This window comes from Phyllobates terribilis, unplaced genomic scaffold (assembly GCF_046119375.1).
Source record: "Phyllobates terribilis strain yellow unplaced genomic scaffold, ASM4611937v1 Scaffold_9__5_contigs__length_417890890, whole genome shotgun sequence".
NCBI classification, from domain to species: Eukaryota; Metazoa; Chordata; class Amphibia; order Anura; family Dendrobatidae; genus Phyllobates; species Phyllobates terribilis.
The window spans coordinates 114,507,216-114,527,782 of NW_027362769.1; the positions used below are offsets into that span (position 1 = coordinate 114,507,216).

The 20,567-nt window shown below is 43.6% G+C and overlaps 1 protein-coding gene across 1 annotated transcript; it reads right to left on the reverse strand.

The window, feature by feature from the left end:
• Positions 1–1,751: 1,751 nt before the first annotated feature.
• Positions 1,752–16,444, reverse strand: GORASP2 (golgi reassembly stacking protein 2). Its single transcript, XM_073646970.1, has 10 exons — positions 16,235–16,444; positions 10,065–10,145; positions 8,462–8,665; positions 8,239–8,325; positions 7,888–8,018; positions 5,696–5,825; positions 3,878–4,001; positions 3,654–3,737; positions 2,822–2,932; positions 1,752–2,270 (listed from the first exon to the last, which is right to left on the reverse strand). Exons 1-10 carry the CDS (start codon positions 16,295–16,297, stop codon positions 2,011–2,013), a joined length of 1,275 nt encoding a protein of 424 aa, XP_073503071.1. The 5' UTR covers positions 16,298–16,444; the 3' UTR covers positions 1,752–2,010.
• Between the last annotated feature and the right edge of the window lie 4,123 nt (positions 16,445–20,567).

Genomic DNA, 20,567 nt, shown 5'->3' on the forward strand with positions numbered 1-20,567 from the left:
TTTAAAAACCGTGGCACTTTGTGGGGACTTCTTGCTCAGAGATTAGTGTCACACAGGCGTCTTCTAACTGTCACAGTACTCGCAGGTAATTTGAGACTGTCTTTGATCATTGGCTGAGCCTTTGCCATTCTGCTTATTCTTCGATCCATTTGAATGGTAGTCTTCCAGTTTCTTCCACGTCTCTCTGGATTTGCTTTCCATTTTAAAGCATTGGAGATCATTTTAGCTGAACAGCCAATCGTTGTCTGCACTTCTTTATAAGTTTTACCCTTTCCAATCAACTCTTTAATTAAAGTGCGCTGTTCTTCTGAACAATGTCTCAAACGACCCATATTTCTCTGGCTTTCAAGGAGAAATGCATGTACAACATGTGCTGGCTTCACCCTTAAATAAGGACCACTAGATTCACTCCTGTTTCTTCACAGAATGATTGACCTCCCTAATTGAACTCCACACTGATATTATTTTGAACACATCCCGTACAAGTAATTATTCAGATACACAGACTCAAACCTGCAGATCATGAATGCAGACTCTGTTGGTTTTCTTATCTACCGCGCCAACTGGTAAACTGTTTGACATGTGGTAATATAATTTATACCAAAAACAGTGATTAATCTGGTTAGTCATATTGGACTGATATTATTTTGAACACTACCATATGTGTAGATATGCATCTTTGATGTACACTGAGGAGAGGCACACCCCTCCTATGTGATTGCAATGATCTGAGGGGGATTCCATTGAGAAATGACAGACCAAACTAGTAAGTGAAGAAAATCCAGTACTCCCAACTTTGTGTTTTGAAAAGATTCTTTAATAGGTAGACAAAGAAATATATTTGATGAAATGTTTTGATCTGAACCTCCAGTCCTTCATCTGACTTCGCCTTTACACATTGGGCTGTGCCGCTTACTTCTTGACACTAAGCATGCTTATCCAATTCCTCAGTAGATAATGTGTCTCTTCCTTTACAGTTGTGTCCAGCCTAATGTCTTCTATGACCCCAGGAACCTCACTGCAACTTTTGTCCCCCCAGTTATCTATATAGGTTTCAACAACTGGTCCAGACTGCTGTTGATCATACATGGAATATCTGCTTGTATATTTAGCTTGCTCTCTACTGGGTTTCCCTTAAGGGGCTTCCAACTTCTCGCCAATATGAAGAGGATCCTCAACAGGATTTTACAATTGCACAATCTGCTCAAGGTGAATCCGTACTCCGCTCTGTGTGCAATAGAAACCATAGGCTACGAAGCAAATACATTCTATTGAATCCACCCCATGCATGCTCAGACAGGAGCGGTGAGCTGCTGTGCTGTGATCACTGGGGGTCTGAGGACCTGGACCCCCACCAATCTGCAGGCAATTAAAGTGCCTAAATTTGGTTGTTCAAAGTTTAGTTACTCTTTGAGGAATCTGTCTGGGATAGCAGATGAGAGCTGAACACTGTACCTATAGTAAAGTGCATTTAATAAATTTGGAAAAACTATTAAAACACAAAGTGAAACAAATATTTGTGTAAAACTCCAGGATTTTATTGCAGTATGTAAATCGAACATCTTAAATCCTTTCATTTCATACAGTAACATTCTCTTCATATTCTCGTCTTGAACCATTTATATAGACCACTCTGGAATAAAGCATCTGTTCAATGATGCTGACCTAAACCAAAAGAGAAAGCAGTTGCACGCTGCGGAGAGCAGTTACTACTCCACCTGGGGTGGATGAGACAGATACCATACACATAGTAAGAGTGCACGTGCGGTAACGTTTTATTAAACAAATTCGGCTGGAAATTCTTTTCTGCTAAAATAATTTACATCCGTGTAAGGGTTTGGCGTCTCCTCCTTGTGTCTTCTCTTTCTTCAATAACTGTTTCTTCTTCATAACTAGATTTCTCTGTATTTACAGGTCTCCTACATAAGTACAAACTAGTATGAGATTAATGATTGCATCTGGGGACACATTCTGTGGCTTAATAAATACAAGAAGCTGGCGGGATCCATGTTAAGAGGATTCGGCCGCTGCTGCTTCTGTGCTGCTGACGGTAACTTTCTCAGTGGCAGGAAGGTTTTTGCCGCTCGTGTTCTCCAACGTAGATGTGCCATATTCCACGGAGGGAGCGGGGATCTGGTCCAGCAGTGAAGGAATTGGGTCGCTTGCAATAGGTGCTAGAGGAAATGGGGGGAACTGAGGATTTACTGAGAGAGGAGGGAGTCCTGCCAGGTTCAGTGCTGGTAAAGGACCAAGAGGTGGCAAGCCTGGCACTGCAATAAAGAGAGTTTAATAAAAGTATTAAAGAAATTGTATCACAATATAAAAACTAAGTTATTATGTATAATGCACATTTATAGAAAGCGGTTTTTATGCATGAAGGCACCAATGAAGTGAATGGGACAATACTGCAGTACTCAGCACAGACTGCATCCATGCAGATGAAGCCATGGAAAAAGGCTGATCATTATGGGCGCTGAGAGTCCGACAACTATTGAGCAGCACGGTGGCTCAGTGATTAGCACTGCAGTGCTGGGGTCCTGGGTTCAAATCCCACCAAGGGCAACATCTCCAAGGAGTTTGTATGTTCTCCCCGTGTTTGTGTGGGTTTCCTCCGGGTTCTCCAGTTTCCTCCCACACTCCAAAGACATACTGATAGGGAATCTAGATTGTGAGCCCCAATGGGGACAGTGCTGTGGAATTAATGGCGCTATATACGTGAGCAAAATAAATAAACATATTTACAGACTATCCAAATGAACAGACCATCAGTATCGTGATCCCAGAAAACCCCTTTAACTGCATTCACGTGTGTTGAACTTACCGCTGTGTGTCAAATCCGGGAAGCCAGGTCTGGGAATTAGATTGGGTGCGGGTATGTTAAGATTGGGTAAGTTCTGTAATGTGGGAAGTCCAGTGGATAATGGCATGAGACCTGAAGAAATAATAATAGTGTTAGAACAAGTCTATGATAAATTAGTGCACAATAATTTCATATATTTCATCAATGTATGGTTTATCTTTGTGTAGGTATCACAGCTGCAGATATATACCGTATCTATCTCCCATTAGGTCAAATGTACATTATAGCAAGGAAAACAAAAGACCCAAAGGACTACCTCAATACCATAAACGAAGGACACTTGGACATCTCCTTGGAGGAATACGGAACAACCAATTGAATGTCTTTCTTGAATCAGAGTGGGATAGGGTGGGTTGGGAAGTTCTGTTTGTATTTTAATATTACTGTCTTTTGTTTTTGAAAATGTTAAAAATTTGAAGAAAAAAAAAAAGTACATTATAGCGGGGGTTGGGGTTGATCATCTACTTAGGATCCTCAACGAGCCAAAGCAGAGCGCTACTGCAAAAAGCAGCTCCCCGCCAGAGGATCTGGTGTAATCAAATTTTGCTTTGTCAGCCATTCACACAGCAAAATCATCTAACTGGTGGAGATTTCAGCAGTCAGATCTGCAGTAATCGGCCAATTATCAGGATGTCTGTATTCTGAAAGGTTGTCCAGCTGCGATAAGAAATGGTAGAAATGTTTCTCTTCTATGATCATTCACTAAAAACAGAGGATTGCAGCACAGATCTGTATGGACTAAATGTTTTACTGATAAAGAAACAGTTATTTACCCAGAATAAAGCGGATTTACCTGGTAGTGAAACCGCTGGATTTAGAGGGCCAGTGGTGAGGGAATGATGGATTTGTGGCGGTAATACAGGGACTGTTGGTAAACCTGGAAAAAGAATAGAAATACATGAGACCTTTCTATAACACCAACATATCACGCAGAGCAGTAATGGGATCATCTACACATTTCCAGCACTAATAGGTGGTGTAAACCAAGTCTGCACCGTCTATAAACACAATGTGTACCTGAGTTAAAAGCACTGGTGACAGCAGGTGGGTGTGCATTGAGTGACAGTCCGGACAGACTTCCTTCAATTCCTGTGGTTGCAACAGGCAATGCTGGAGGGGAATTTACAGATGACAGCTGTACCTGGAAGAATTCATGAAGTACAACAATCACGGCAGTGCTTCCCGCTCACTGATACATAGAGAGGAACAACAACCCACTATCAGAATGTCACTTCCAAGCTTTTTTTCCCAGGGTTGTCCAGACGAAACAATAAGAGCACATGGATGTAGCAGAGGGGATCTCGCCTCTGGGAGCTATAGTGCAGCGCTGCTGGGAGTACATCCGGTGGACTGGCCCATGTATTACATGACTGTCCATTTATTGGAGGTGATCACATAAAGATCCTCCAATTCAGCGGATCGCTGAGGGTAGAGTAGCTGATCCCTCATTCAGAGAACAGGTTGTCCGGTTAGGATAAATCTTTAATTTAATAACACATTACTAAGAAATAGAATATTTTCTTTAAAGGAGTATTCCCATCTCCAAGATTCTATCCCAATATGTAGTAGGAATAATACTAATAATAATAGCAGCAGATACCTTCAATTAGAAATGTAGTATAGTTCTTCTGATTCGCTATGATACTTACCCCATGTGCAGGGCATTGCAGTAGCCAAGGTATCAATGGATACGGCCACTCATTTTGTGACAGTTTAGTGGTTGTAATGATGGATACCTTGGCTACTGCAATGCCCTGCACATGGGATAAGCAACATAGTGAATTAGAAGAACTATACGTTTCTAATTGGAGGTACTTGCTAATATTATTATTATTACACCTACTACATATTGTGATAGGATATTGGAGATGGGAATACCCCTTTAAAGTTCCTGCAGCCATAAGTCTGTTGTATGTGACGGCATGATAGAAATACAGTGGCTGACTGGGGCTTTCTATATTACGCCAGGTCCTATACACGCCAGGTCCTATACACGCCAGGTCCTATACACGCCAGGTCCTATACACGCCAGGTCCTATACACGCCAGGTCCTATACTCAGCCTTTTCTCAAACAGTCTGAAATTGAAGTTAAAAGACCCCAGGAGCCATGGCAACTGATCATACGATAACTTTGGCTTTCAGCTTCCTTACAGGAATTTGAGATCAGGACAAATTAGATACCAGCAAAGTGAATGGACTGTCTACAGCAATAGTGTCTTGTCACATACAGGAGACCTGGGGGTACAGAGATTAAAGGGGACCCCTAGAAGAGCTGCTATGGGAGCACCAGGATGGTCACAAATTACACAGTTTATACTTGTGGAATTGCTGCAGATACTTTCTGCAGCATTTACGCTACGTGTGAACCTACCCTTAGTGCTTTTGTATGCAAAGACATTAGTCTGACAACAGATTTTGTAGCGTAAGGGCCCCCATAATGTTGGCCGAACCTACTGATATCAACTGTTTCAGCTGACGGTATGATGTGTATTGGGGCACTGGTTGACTGATGGTCGGGAATGTGGTCGATTTAAGATATCCCATTTAGGACTGCTGTCATTTTTGCTCCCCGAGATATAAAACGTCAGCCGATGTGTCAGTCGGCAGCTTTCTCAGAGAGAACACAAGTACGCTCGGCATAGTTGAGCGCTCCTGTGTATCAGCTGAGATCGGCCAAAGCATCGCTCGGCTGACAGCAATCATAATGTCTATGGCCGGCCTTTGGGACTGAGGGTTCACATTGTACGAGATGGCGACACATTATACCCCAATTCTGTAATGACTTTATAATAAATGAGGGGAAACCTTGATCATGATTCACATACAGTACAAACCTCTGTAAAGCCGTCTTTTAGAGGACTCACAGGCGCCGGTGACTGCCCTGGCAGAGAGATTTTCTTTCCTTCTTCGAATGGTCGCGTAGGTATCCGGTGAAGGTAACCATAACCTATTCCACACCCTAAGCTGTGGAGGAAGGGAGAAAGTTTCAGGCGAATGGAAAAGGAAAAAATAATGGAGCTACAAGTCAATAATCTGCACTCAAACTTTCTTATGCAATCAATTTCTATCATTTGAAATTTCCTTTAGAAAAAAAAAAAATGGAGTAGGAAAAAAAGGCAGTAAAAAGAAAATACATAAAATATGGTAGAAACAAAAATCTGTCACAGTAAATCTGGTCTGGAAAAGCAATGGTCTATTGAAGATTTTACTGTATCTGCATGTATTAGGGAAGCCACTGACGACATTTAGCACAATGTTTGTTGAAATTTACATAAATTGTAAAATGTAGGTTCCCCTACTACACTATACTGGCCAATTATACAGAGCATTTAGAAGTTTTCTGCAATAAATAAACACCTTCATACAATCACAGAACACTCATCACATCACCTAACAGATCAGATCGACCTATACAAACAAAAATCTGATTGGAGCTTTGGATATAAATGAAGAATCAATCATTAATACACAATCATAATTCGCAAAACAATAATATAAAAAGAATAGGAGCCTCTCTGCAGTGTGCACAGCTACACATTTATCTGTCCAGAGTGGATAACGACTGATGGGTGGGGGGCGCCGGGTGTCAGATCCTCACCGTTCTTAAGCATAAGCCATCGGTATAAGAAGACTGGAGACACCTTTACACCGGACAGAGAAAAGCCTTTGCAGCACCAAAGTTGGCTTGTGGGAAATCAATTAAACCAGAAAACAGCCAGTACCTACCCCATAACTATTGAGGATTTTTTAATTTAGATAATGCAAGAATAAAAAATAGTGAAAAAGTTTAGAAACAAACCCAATTCATCAAAGCAATTACTCCAGAAGTTTGGTGTAAATCACTTTGAAAAGTTTCATATTTCTTGCGCAATGTGGAGTTGTAAAATTTTGGCAACTTTTGCCATTTTCACGCCTGCATTGCATAGCTCTACCAAAATAGGCATTACTGGGGCGGGATGGGAGCACCTCCTAATGAATCAGGTGTGTCTGACTCCAACACGCCCACTATATCAAGACCGGGGTCAACATTGTGGCTCTTAAAGAACTGGGGCCATATTTCCCTGCAGAGTAAAGCAGTAATGGAAGTATTGGGGTGCAAAAGTTCCTGTAATGTTTCTTTTAAAGGGGTTATGCACAATCTCATTCTTAAAAGGGGCTGTCCGGTTTTAAATTGATAAGTCCAAATCACTCTGTGTGACTGCAGTCTTATGAATCCCTCCAGCTCAGGCACTGAGGATTTGCCGGTTTCTGATCTGGGACCGGAGGGTATGAATGAGTTATACACCTGTATTGAGCAAGGCCGCACCCCATCTATTGATGCGGCCGTCCAGTGGGGGCGCTGGCGAGATTCGTATGTCTGCAGTCACACAGAGTGTGAGTTTCATTTTAGACCGGACAACCATTTAAAGAAGACTCAAAGATAATGTGCTGTTCAGACATTCAGTAACTGTCTGTAATCTGTGAGGGGATCTGGAAGCAGGTGTTTAAAGGGGTTGCCCTCTTTAAGAAAACTTTCATCCATATGTTGATATTGATATAAAAAAACAAACAACAAAAAAAAAAAAACACATATCCCCTAGTCCAGTGCCGTGTCTCCTCCATTGCCCTGGTTCTCTGTTTGGCTGCAGCGGTGACTTCATGCTGTCGGTGTTAAAGCCAATCAATGAACTTAGCAAGCTGCTGAGCTCAATGATCGGCTATCGCATTATTAATGTGATATCACTGCTGCAGCCAAACAGCCGGGACAACAATGGCAGAGAAAGAATGTTCAACCTGGGGTTGTTAGGTAATATAAAAAAAACAAAAACACAAACTGAATGACTAAATCATCGTATGGATGAAAGTTTTCTAAAAGAGGACAACCTCTTTAATTTAAACGTAGCACCACCACAGGGAAAATTAAGCACTACACAGTGCCCATCGACATCAATGGTCTGACTAGTCCACTCAGAGAAACACAATTGATGTTGGGTTTTACAAAGTAATCTAATGTGCAATATGGGGATAACAGGTCGGGTCCTCTTACCTGCCCTCCCCACCCCAGGCAGAGTTTGGTGTGATGACCACTTCTCTACAGTTGTCTGTGTCCGTGTTGTACACATACAATTTTAAAGGCTTTCCTTCATGGGTCTCGATGAGGGAGAACAGATCTTCAGACTGAAAGACACAAATCTTAAATTTAGAAAGCATCCTAGATGTCAATATCTCATGTCTTCATAGATCAGCATATCATGATATGACTTCTATGCCATTGATATTAGCAGATCTTATTCAGATCAGTTTAATGGCCCCACATTTATTAAAACACATCTGATGATCTTGTGGACGTATATCTCATCTAGATGGACACTGTGGTACTTTATACAAGTCACGTTACCTCATTCATTACAGTGTCCGCTCCAATTATGTAGTCCGTGTGGGGTCTCAAACCAGCTAAAGCTGCAGGAGAGTTTGGCTCTACTTCCTAGAAAAAAAAAAAAAAAAAAAAAAAAATTTAACAAAAACTTATGAAAGTCTCTTCAGTAGCAAAAATCATCACCGTCTAATAACAACACATCTCGTGTCACTCAACACAAAACTTCTCCCCTTGCAGAACTCACCAGCACATGCCAGACATTCTCATTGGCTCCATCAAAGCTACAAAACCTTATGCTGACCCCCAGCAGCCCTTGTCCTCCCCACATATTACTGGGGGTGACTGTTGCCTCCCTCAGTTCCAGTGTCTTGCTGCTATACACCACCATTTTCACAGGCTTCTCAACATTTGCCTTCAGCAGATCCTTCAGTGAGTCGTTGTCTTTATTCTATGGAGAGAAGAAAAAAAAACAAAAACATTTTTTAATATATCAACAAGAAGCAAAAACGACCAGGGCTTAAAATCCAGAAGCCTTTAAGAGGTTGTCCACTAGGATAGGTCATCAATGTCTGATTGGCCGGGGTCAGACACCCAGCATATCCATTAATGAGCTATTACCGGTGTCAGCACCCTCCGGCCAGAAGTACTTACTTGCCGAGCTGGCCGTCTACTTGTAGTGGCTGCCGCAGAGTACTGCACATCTGCCTCCTATTCTAATCAGTAAGAGGGAGATGTGTAGTACCCTGCGGCAGCCACTACAAGTAGACCACCAGCTCCGCAAATAAGTACTTCCAGCCGCCACCAATAACAGATGATCGGTGGGAGTGCCGGGTGTCGGAGCCCGGCCGATCAGACATTGATGCCCTATCCTAAGGATAGGCCATCAATGTAAAAGTAGTGGACAACCCCTTTAAGATATTAAAGGTTTGTTCACACAAGACAGATTTTCAGATGGAAATTGACCTGCGGTGCAGATTTTATATCCGGTGTTAATTTATTATTAATTTCACCCTTTGTAACACATAGGGTGAGAACCACATTTTACACTTTTTTTTGCCACAAACTCAAAAGTGTTGGATATTTTTTTCCACTCAATTTACTTGCTGTGTGCACCCTTTGGAGTCGTCCAGCTGGGACCACCGCTTTCCTGGAAAGCTCCCCCTGCATGTAATGTATGTAATATTTCACTACAATGAGGTTCACGTGTAACTAGGTCTCTTTTCAGCAGCATTTTAGTGTAGGTGTGCGGACCCCTGTCCCATGAAGTCCACGAGCCCCTAACAATGACTTGTTCCAAGTGAATGACACCTTAAATAAAAAGAAGAGTTTGCACGCCAGGAATCAGACATTGACATAAGATCCTGCTCTTAAGGCCAGGCTCACACGTCAGTATTTGTAAGCCAGAAGCAGGAGTAGAACAAAAAGAAAAAAGTATAAAAAGTAGCAAAACACTTACAACTTCTACTTCTTTCACCTACTCCTGGTCTTGGTTACTGACCAATTTACTGTCGTGTGAATGTGGCAGAATCCCTTGACAGCCCCCTGAAGCAGATTTTGTGGGGGCCTCACACTACTAGTCTGTGTTTGTGATGACTAGTCTGTAGTTCAGGATGAATCAGTTTTTCATGCTGACAGCTAAGGACAGAGAGGGTGCCCCTCAAACTTATCTGGCACACAAAAGTCTAGTTGGAGGGGATGTGTAACAGACCCTCTTACAACTAACAGGAGTCATGTTTTATGCAGCAAACATATCCAGGATATCTGCTGATCTCACCTGCAAAATAGAAAACATATGTAATGTCCAGTATCTGGTGCAAATGTCACCCTATAGTTCTGGGATTACTTACCAATCTCAGCCCATTGATGGAAACTATAAAGTCAAAGAACGGCTCCAGCCCCGCTCGGTGTCCAGGGGAATTTTCTTGTACCTATAGAGAACAGAAAACGCCATTGTTAGGTCATGGACGCTTTAACAACTTCTCATAGTAAAAATGGAAGGTAGCACAGATCGACACATAGAAACTATCGGCAGACTGTAAAGGATCTTATGGACATACTTTTGGTTCATTATATTTGTATACATTTTTTTTTGCCAAAGGGTCTGTGTTGTGTGATCAGACATGGCTGCTTTCTCCCTCACACAGTACTGCTGTTCAGATCTCATAAAACCACTGTCAATGATTCTTGGCTGCCATCACATACTAGAAGAAAATGTCCGCTTCCCTGACCAACGCTGCTGCCTTGTCCACTTGTGAATAATTTATTTGGTGCCTATCTGCAGCACTCATAGCTCCTGAGTAATGTAGGAATCTGCTGGTAATGTACAATATCTATGTCATGTCAGGACTGTAACATACAGAGAACCACATCACACAGCGTTACACATGGGGAGGCCTCTACCTGCATAGATAAAAAACACAGGGGGCTTTAAAGGTCTGTCAGTAGGGTCACCCCTCCTTAGCAGCCTATTAGGCCATGCAGGTCATAGGAAGCTGAATAAAATTATATCTGTGATCTGATGTTTTATTCCAGAGAAATTCATGTTTTTCTTATATGTAAATGAGCTATTAAGATCTATGGGCCGGACATAGATCTCCCCTCCCTGAGAATCTGCCTCCAGAGCTTATTATATATAAAAGGAGGCGTTACTAGTGTGAGACATGTAATGACTGACAGTCTGCTCTCCTAATCTACATGTCTCACACTGGTAACGCCTCCTTTCATATAAAATAAGCTCTGGAGACAGATTCTCAGGGGGATCTATGCCCCTCCCATAGATCTTAACACCTCATTTACATATTAAGAAAAACTTTGCTTCCTCTGGAATAAAACATCAGGTCGCAGATATCAAGGTGTCATTTTATTCAGCTTCCTATGACGGCTTAGGAGGGTTGATCCTATTGACAGATTCCCTTTTCATTAGCCATAAACCATAGGCAGCCAAAAGCTGCTTCTGACTTCACTCTCTACACTCCTGGCTCGGACGAGCACGCACGATTTTCCAACAGGGAGAAAGAAATAAGCCGCCACCAGTCACCCTTGAATAAATAAAGCTTTAGCCATACTGAAATCCACCATGCTCTACCCTTATTTCCTCCCGGCATCTTCTGTCAGGACACCCCCATAGACATAGATGGATGACCAATCCTGCAGAATTTTTGTGTTTGGCCAACGACGTTTCGTGCATGGGCCCTACAGACAAATCCTTCTCTCATGCCTCTCAGTTCACTTATGAAGGATGTGGGGCTAGTTGCTCAGGATCTGTATTTTAGCTGCGAGCTACATCCAGATGGTGGAGACGTCTACAGACCACTAGAGCGATGTGATAAGTAGCCTCCAGCCCTGCAGGGGCGCTACCTCTAGGCATGGATGGGAAATGACATGGACTGCGGCTAGATCACCGTGTATTATATAGACCATTATCCCTATAATAATAGGTAAAAGTACAAGTAATGACGTCCTGGCACAGCACACAGTCCAGTCCCTGCATCATTGTTGGCAGCACAAACTCATTGTTTTTCTTACATCTACATTTGGGAGGATTTGCCTATTAACTCCGTCACTGCAGGAAATACAAATGCTAAACTTTGCTCTTTTTTTTTTAGATCACTGTTAAAAAAAACAAAAAAAACACACCATACGTTTTTCACATTTCTAAGAATTTCCTTAGATCTGGTTAAACTGGTTAACCCCAGTGTGATGTATCTGCTTTCCAATCACCGCAGTGTAAACTGACCCAATGGCCTCATTTGTGGCGCTGTGAAGAACACAGAGGAAACCGAGCTGAATACAATATATTCATTCAGTAATGGGATCCTGAATCACGTGTCTCCCCCCATTCATCCCCAGGGATACAGGACCCATTCTACTGAAGATCCCTGCGGTATTTTGTACATAGAGTAATAGAAAACCCAGAACAATCGATGTTTCAGATACACTGGTGATTTTTGCAGAGCCTTTTCTGTACTACAACAAGATATAACTATGTATAGGCCTAACAGAAGCACATAGGCCCAACATAGGCACAAAAAAAATATATAATAAGCCCAACAATGGCACAAAACCAGGGAGAGTGCTGTGTCCCCCAATGAAGGCTCCAAGAAAGATTTTATGGTGAGAACCAAAAATCTATCTTTCTTTATCGCTTCATTGGGGGACACGGGTAACATGGGACGTCCTAAAGCAGTCCCTAGGGAGGGAACAGAGTACCGTAATTAGAAACAGACTAGGTCGGACAGCCGACTCTTGCAGAACCTTCCGTCCTAGACTGGCATCAGCTGAGGCATAAGTGTGAACTCTGTAAAACCTTGTGAAGGTGTGAAGCGAGGACCAGGTAGAGGTTGCGGCCCTGCAGATTTGGGGCGCAGAGGCCTGATGCCGAACGGCCCAGGAAGCCCCCACCGCCTGTGTAGAGTGAGCCCTTACTCCCAGCGGAGGAGGCCTATCCCTAACATGATACACCTCCAGTATAGCAAAATGGATCCAAAGGGCGATGGTAGATTTAGAAGCAGGGAGCCCCTTTAATCAACCCTCAGGGATGACAAAGCGTCTGAACGCCAAAATGAAGAGGTCCTTGCAAGGCAGACACGCAAGGCTCTGACAAGTGACTTTTCAAGGGGAAGAACTGGAGCTGGGCAGAAAGAAGGTAAAACAATGTCCTTATTGATGTGGAAACCACCTTACCACCTTAGGTAAGAAGGAACGTACAGGTCTGAGGACCACCTTGTCCTGATGGAGAATGAGAAAAGGAGGACAACACGAGAGCGCCGCCAGCTCAGAAACTCTTCTGATTGAAGTAACGGCAACCTTCCAGGAAAGGAGCGACGACGTGATGTCATGAATGGGCTAGAACGGAGGTTGCTGAAGAACGCTTAAGACCAAGTTAAGGTCCCACGGATCCACAGGAGGCTAATACGGCAGTTGCAGGTGGGCAACTCCTTGGATGAAGGTCTTAACCTGTGGCCGAGAGGTCAAGTTTTGCTGAAAAAGAACTGAAAGTGCGGAGATCTGGCCTTTAAGCGTACTAAGAGAAAGGCCAGCATCAAGGCCTGACTGTAAAAAGGCTAGAATGGAAGGAAGCGAGAAGGACATGGGAGCCCGCTGCCTGTCCTCACACCAGAGAAAAAAGGCCTTCCAGGTCCTATGATAAATACAGGAAGTGGCGGGCTTTCTCGCACTAATCATGGTGTGAATAACCCCATGGTTAGAAACCTGCTTCCTTCAAAACTGCGGCTTCAACGACCATGCCATTAAACTCTGAGACCGAGAATTCTGATGGAAGAGAGGCCCCTGTGAGAAGATTGGACGGTCTGGGAGTCTCCAGGGAGAGTCGGTGAGCAGGTTGACTATCTCTGTGTACCATGCCCGTCTGGACCAGTCTGCGGCCACTAGGATTACGGGTACTCCTTCAGCCTTTATATTCTTGACGACTCGCGGAATCAATGGGAGAGGGGGAATGAGGTAAGGTAGTTGAAACCGAGACCATGACATGACAAGAGCGTCCTGATCGACAGGATCGCAGGACTTGGCAACTTTGTGATTTAGTCGAGATGCCATCAGATCGACGTCGGGAGTGGCCCATCGCTGACAGATCTGATGGAACACGTCGGGGTTGAGGGACCACTCTCCTGAGGTGATGCCCTGGTGACTGAGAAAGTCAGCGGCCCAGTTGTACACCCCGGGAATGTGTACCGCTGAAATAGCTGGAACACTCCTCTCGGCCCACACTAGGATTTTTGAAACCTCCTTCATGACAGACTTCCTGCATGTCCTGCCTTGGCGGTTTACATATGTCACGGCCGTGGCATTGTCCGACTAAATGTGAACTGTAGACCCTATGAGGAGATCCTGCCAGTGAGTCAAGAAGAGGTAGAATGCCCTGATTTCCAGGAGATTGATCGGTAGGGAGGCGTCTCGAGAGTTCCAGTGACCCTGTATCGTGTGGTGAAGGAAGACAGCCCCCCAGCCGAGAAGGCTGGCATCACTCGTGACTACCTGCCACTGGAGAGGGAGAAAGGATCTCCCGGGGCAAATGGAGGATGACAGAATCCACCATGTCATAGACTGCTTCACGCGGGGCCCCGATAGGAGGGTCAGCTGGAGAGGACGGGTATGGAACTGGGCGAAAGACACTGCTTCCATGGCGGCGATCATCTTCCCCAAGAGGCGAAGAGAGTGAGGAGATGGGTTCCTTAGAAGGAAAATCCCCCGATGGAGAGAGGAAACCTTTTCATCCGAGAGAAAGACCTTGGCACGGGCTGTGTCAAACAACATGCCCAGGAAGGTCAGATGTTGAGATGGTAGACTTGGCTACATTGACAATCCAGCCCAGTCGGGCAAGCGTGTCCAAAGTGATCTGAAGGCTTCGGCTACAGTCTCTGAGAGAGGAGCCCTTGATCAGCAGATCGTGCAGATAGGGGATAACCACAATCCCCCTGTAGCGCAAGATGGCCATCACCTTGGCGATCTGAAGACCCTTGGCGCTGAAGCAAGGCCAAGGGGAGCACTGTGAATTGGTAATGGTTGCCCTGAACTGTAAAACGAAGGAATCTCTGATGTGACACACAAATCGGGATGTGCAGATATGCATCCTAAATGTCCACCAAGCAGAGAAACTCCTCGGCTTCTATTGAGGCAATCACTGAGCGGAGCAACTCCATTCTGAAGTGACAGATGCGCACCTGTCGGTTCAAGCGTTTGAGGTCCAGGAGAAGAGGTATCGAGCTGTTCTTTTTGGGGACGACAAAAAGATTGGAATAGAAACCAGAAAAGCATTCGTGAGAGGGAACAGGAACTATGACTCCAGACTGAAGAAGAGAGGAGATGGCCTGAAAGAAACTGGGGATCTGGTCTGGGAGCTTTGAGAGGTGGCACATGAAAAAACATCTTTCTGGGGGAGAAGAAAATTCGATCTTGTAGCCGGAAGTTACTATCTCTCTGACCCAGGCGTCGTTGACCACCGATAGCCACATGTCTCTGAAGAGAAGAAGACGGCCGCCCACCCTGGGAGGGGTCTCAGGTGGGGGTGGCCTGTCATGCTGAAGAGAATCTGTTGGACCATACGCTGCTGATGAAAACGTGACACACTGATCCATAACACATACCATTTTTTCACATACTTTTTTAAACACGGACGTGTGAACGAGGCCTTACTAGAAGGAAATCTTTATTGAAAATGGCACCAGGAAATCTGGAAGCAACCACTGGGAAATCAGCGACAAATCAGGCAGATTTCCCTGTGGATTTGTCAAATAAAATTACCTGTATAGTCACCTTCCCTGTGTCAGTACCCGGCGGCCTCCAGCAATGACGTGAGAACACATGCGACCGCTGCAGCCTGTAATTAGCCACCACGTGCGTGACTCACGACAGGTTATCACTGGAGGCCGGGGGACAGGGGCCAGCTTGCTGTTACCAGGGGAGCAGCAGAAGACCGGGGTTTGGTGAAGGAGGCATTACACAGCCATTTAAATTTTTATTCTAAACTGATATTTGATTATTTTTTCATGTTAGCCCTTATTTGCAGTTTTGTTGCAAATGTTTAATCACTGAACTTAATGTAATTTGCAATAAAAAAATTATCAAAATGTTACATGTAATAAAAATATCAGCTCGCCACACAAAAAAAATAAAAAAAAATTCCAGGTCTCAGAAAATAGCGACAGCAACCACATATTATAGGTATGGCCATAGAAGAATAAAGTCATGGCTCCTTAGAAGAACGGAATGAATGCCTGGGCACCAGACTGGACACCCCCTTCAGGTGGTCTCACCCTTACACCCCCACACTGCTGCCCATCCCCAGAACTGGACTCAGAAGAATTGGGTAGATACCATTATTATATTACAGGGAGAGAGGTTTCCTGCACTGGCTGCAGCATTACCTATGGGCACTATGTGCACACCGGAGCCTGCAGCCAGTAATGACCGCACCAGAACCATCAGTCCCGCACAACACCACATACCCCAAGGCCTAGGAGAGAGCAGCCAGCCCGACCCGTGCTCCCCGCATACATACCCGCAGGACGTGGTAGCCTTCCGTCCCACCGCCGGGGATCTCAACACTCTGCGCACCCCCCATATTGCACCCCCCTTAGGCGGAGGCAGCGACCCCCGGACTGGACGCTCCCGGTGCCGGTGACACAACGCACTGATGCGGCGACAGCCTGTTACGTGGCACACTGGCGGCCCCGGTGTATGCTGGGAGCGCAGTGTATCGCGCCTAGCAGTTTCGCCACAGCGCCATCTGACGGGCTCCTCGGAGAATGCGCGTAACACAGACAGAGACAATGTAACACTGAGGTCAGGGCTGGGGACTTTATCCCTGTTTATTTTGTTTTTCTATTTTATTTATTCATTGTTTAATTATTGATTATTTATATTTTTCTATTTGTAATTAATATGTATCTATATTTCTATTTATTTAATATGAATTTATATTTTTAATTTGTATGATATATATACATAATTTATTATTTTTATTCATTATTTATTTTATTTAATATTTATTTTTTTAATTGTATTTATATATATCTATATTATTTTTTATCATTTATTATTAATATTCATTTATTTTTTAATTTGTAGATATTATTTATTCATATATATTTTTGTTTATTATTTATTTTTATTTATTTATTTAATATTTTTTTGTAATATATGTTTTATTTGCATTCATTATTTATATATATATATATATATATATATATATATATATATATAGATTTATTTTAATGTTTTTTTTTTTTTTTCCTTTTTTTTTTTGGAAGTGCATTGAGGTGAAGGGTACATTGCTGGAAAAGGGGAAAAAAAAAAACTCTTTAAATCTCTTAGTTTGCGAGTGTGAACGAGCTGCGTGTGTCCGGAGCGTAAGTGCGAACGAAAGTAAGTGTGTGACTTGTTTTTCAGTGACTTTGGATTCAGGGAGTTTGGAAGGGAGGACTTAGGACTGAATTGCTGACTGTATTTCATTCTTTCTTTACTTTACACTTAATTAATCCACCTGACCTACTTATCTGATTCCCCCGTCCATACTTGATACTTAATTGATCCCCCGTCCATACTTAACTGATCCCCCGCCGATATCTAATTGATACACTTGCACATCCCTAATTGATCCCCGTCCATACACCTATATATAAATAATTGTGTTTTGTACTTGTATATATATACTTACTGTATCCCCATATTTAGAATGACGTCCATGTTGGCCGGAGCCGTGCAGTGTACATCTTGCGCAATGTATGCATTCCGTGAGCAACCGCTCAAGGATCCATACTGCTGCGAGAGATGTGAGCATATCGTGCACTTGGAAGCCCAAATTCTGGATCTAAGTGCTCAGATAGCGATACTGAGGAGCATCGACAACATGGAACGGAGTTTGCTGCTCACCGAGCAGACACTCAATGGGTCAATACTGGGGGTGGAGCATAGAGGGGAAGTGCAGGCTGAACAGGCAGGGAGCTGGATAACAGTTAGGAGGGATAGAGGGAAGAAGTATAGGAAGGCTGGTTCAGAACCGGCATTATTGGAGCACGACAGATCCTCTGACCGCCGGGGGAGTGTATGCTCCAGTAATGAGGGGGAGGGGGGAAGTGTAGGGCAGGCAAGACAGGTTCTGGTAGTGGGTGACTCTATTATTAGGGGGACAGACAAGGCAATCTGTCACAAAGACCGGGATCGCCGAACGGTGTGCTGCCTCCCTGGCACTCGAGTCCGGCACATCGCGGATCGGGTTGACAGGTTACTGGATGGGGCTGGCGAAGACCCAGCGGTCATGGTCCACATCGGCACCAATGACAAAGTGAGTGGTAGATGGAGGGTCCTTAAAAATTATTTCAGGGACCTAGGTAGGAAGCTTAGGGCAAGGACCTCCAAGGTAGTTTTCTCAAAAATACTACCAATCCCGCGAGCCACACAGGAGCGCCAACGGGAAGTTATGGAGGTGAATAAGTGGCTAAAGAGTTGGTGCAAGGCAGAAGGGTTTGGGTTCATGGAGAACTGGGCCGACTTCGCGGTCGGCTACAGGCTCTACCGTAGGGACGGGCTGCACCTCAATGGGGAGGGTGCAGCGGTGCTGGGGAAGAAGATGGCTAATAGGTTGGAGGAGTTTTTAAACTAGAGACGGGGGGGGGGGAACCAAGGAAATAGGTGGGATGTGAGGCAAGCAAGGGGAGAATTGAATATAAAGAGGGTGGAGAGGGGGGTGGGGATAGTACAGTTAGATCGTTAGAGAAGAATAGGATGCTAAATAACCCCAAAGTTTTATCTTGCATGCTGACCAACGCAAGAAGCCTGACCAATAAGGCGGATGAGCTGCGGGCGCTTATATCGGAGGAGAGGTATGACATCGTAAGTATAACAGAGACTTGGCTAGACGATAGCTATGACTGGGCGGTAAATTTATTAGCTTATAGTTTATTTAGAAGGGACCGGAAACAGGGGAAAGGCGGAGGAATCTGCTTATATGTAAAGTCATGTCTAAAACCCAGACTAAGGGAAGATATAGGAGAGGGAGAAGAGGGGGTCGAGTCCATGTGGGTAGAGATAGAGGGGGCAAAAAATAATAATAAAATATTACTGGGGGTCTGCTATAAGCCACCAAATATAACAGAGGAGAATGAGAATCTGCTATTAGGACAAATAGACAAAGTAGCAAAACATAATGAAGTGATTGTAATGGGGGATTTCAGCTACCTGGATATTGACTGGGAAACAGAAACCTGTAGATCTCAGAAAGGAAAAAGGTTCTTGACAAATATTAAGGATAATTATCTCTCCCAACTAGTGCAGGAACCAACGAGAGGGAAGGCCGTGTTGGACTTAATATTGACTAATAGGCCTGATAGAATAACTGAGGTACAGATAGGGGGGCACCTAGGTAATAGCGATCATAATATTATCGACTTCAAAATGCCCTTCAGTAGGGTTATCAATAAGGGAACAACAAAAACATTAAACTTTAGGAGGGTGAAGTTTGATCAGCTGATAGAAAACCTTCAACTTATTGACTGGGACAAAGTTCTTAATCAAAGGAATACGAATAGTAAATGGGAAACCTTCAAAAGAATTCTGAATACTCAGTGCGAGAGATATATACCGTATGGGAGTAAAAGGGCCAGAAATAAGAGGAAACCAATATGGTTGAACAAGAACGTAAAAGGGGCGTTAAATAGCAAAAAAGAGGCATTCAAGAGATTAAAACAGGAAAACAGTAAGGAGGCACTAATGTGTTACAAGGAAAAAACGAGAACCTGTAAAAAACAAATAAAAATAGCGAAGGAGGAAACAGAGAGACGTATTGCTAGGGAAAGTAGATCAAATCCCAAACTGTTCTTTACGTATATAAATAGTAAAAGGATTAAATCGGATAATATTGGACCGATAAAAAGTGAGGAAGGCAAAATCATAGAGAAAGATGAGGATAAAGCTAATCTATTAAATAATTTTTTTTCGACAGCTTTCACAAAGGAAATAGAACTATCAGGAGAAATGAGAAGTGACAAGCTTAATCCTCCACTAAGTATGACTAATCTAACCCAAGTTGAGGTACAGAAACGCCTTAGTAACATTAAAATAAACAAATCACCAGGACCTGATGGCATACACCCACGGGTACTAAGGGAACTAAGTAATGTGATAGACAGACCGTTATATCTTATATTTAAGGACTCTGTTGAGACTGGGTCTGTACCACTTGATTGGCGACAGGCGAATGTAGTGCCAATATTCAAAAAGGGAGCGAAAAGTGACGCCGGAAACTATCGGCCGGTGAGTCTGACGTCCGTTGTGGGCAAAATTTTTGAAAGCTTCATTAAAGAGGCAATTACGCAGCATCTTGATGCTAATAATCTTTTAATCCCGAACCAACATGGATTCATGAGGAATCGCTCCTGCCAAACAAACCTGATTGACTTCTACGAGGAGGTTAGCTCTCGAGTAGATCAGGGGGAACCAGTGGATGTCGTGTATCTCGACTTCTCAAAAGCGTTCGATAGCGTGCCACATAATAGGTTGGTATACAAAATGAGAATGATGGGGCTGGGGGAAAATGTCTGCAAGTGGGTAGCTAACTGGCTAAAGGATAGAAGGCAGAGGGTGGTTATAAATGGAATATACTCAGATTGGGTAAGCGTCACTAGTGGGGTACCACAGGGGTCTGTACTAGGCCCAATGTTATTTAATATCTTTATTAACGACATAGTCAACGGGATAAATAGTAAAATGTCAATATTTGCAGATGACACAAAGTTATGTAAAACAATTAATACAAAAGAGGACAGTGCAGACCTACAGAGGGATTTGGATAAGCTGGGTAGGTGGAGCATTAAATGGCAAATGAGGTTTAACGA

What these genes read in the sequence shown, in the direction of transcription:
- GORASP2 (XM_073646970.1), bottom strand. Translation starts at nt 16,297, where the DNA reads ATGGGGGGTGCGCAGAGTGTTGAGATCCCCGGCGGTGGGACGGAAGGC. An exon ending in CCATCAATGGGCTGAGATTG is followed by an intron (nt 8,666 to 10,064) that starts GTAAGTAATCCC and finishes TTCTCTCCATAG; the next exon opens with AATAAAGACAACGACTCACT. An exon ending in CACCAGTGCTTTTAACTCAG is followed by an intron (nt 3,738 to 3,877) that starts GTACACATTGTG and finishes TTCTTTTTCCAG; the next exon opens with GTTTACCAACAGTCCCTGTA.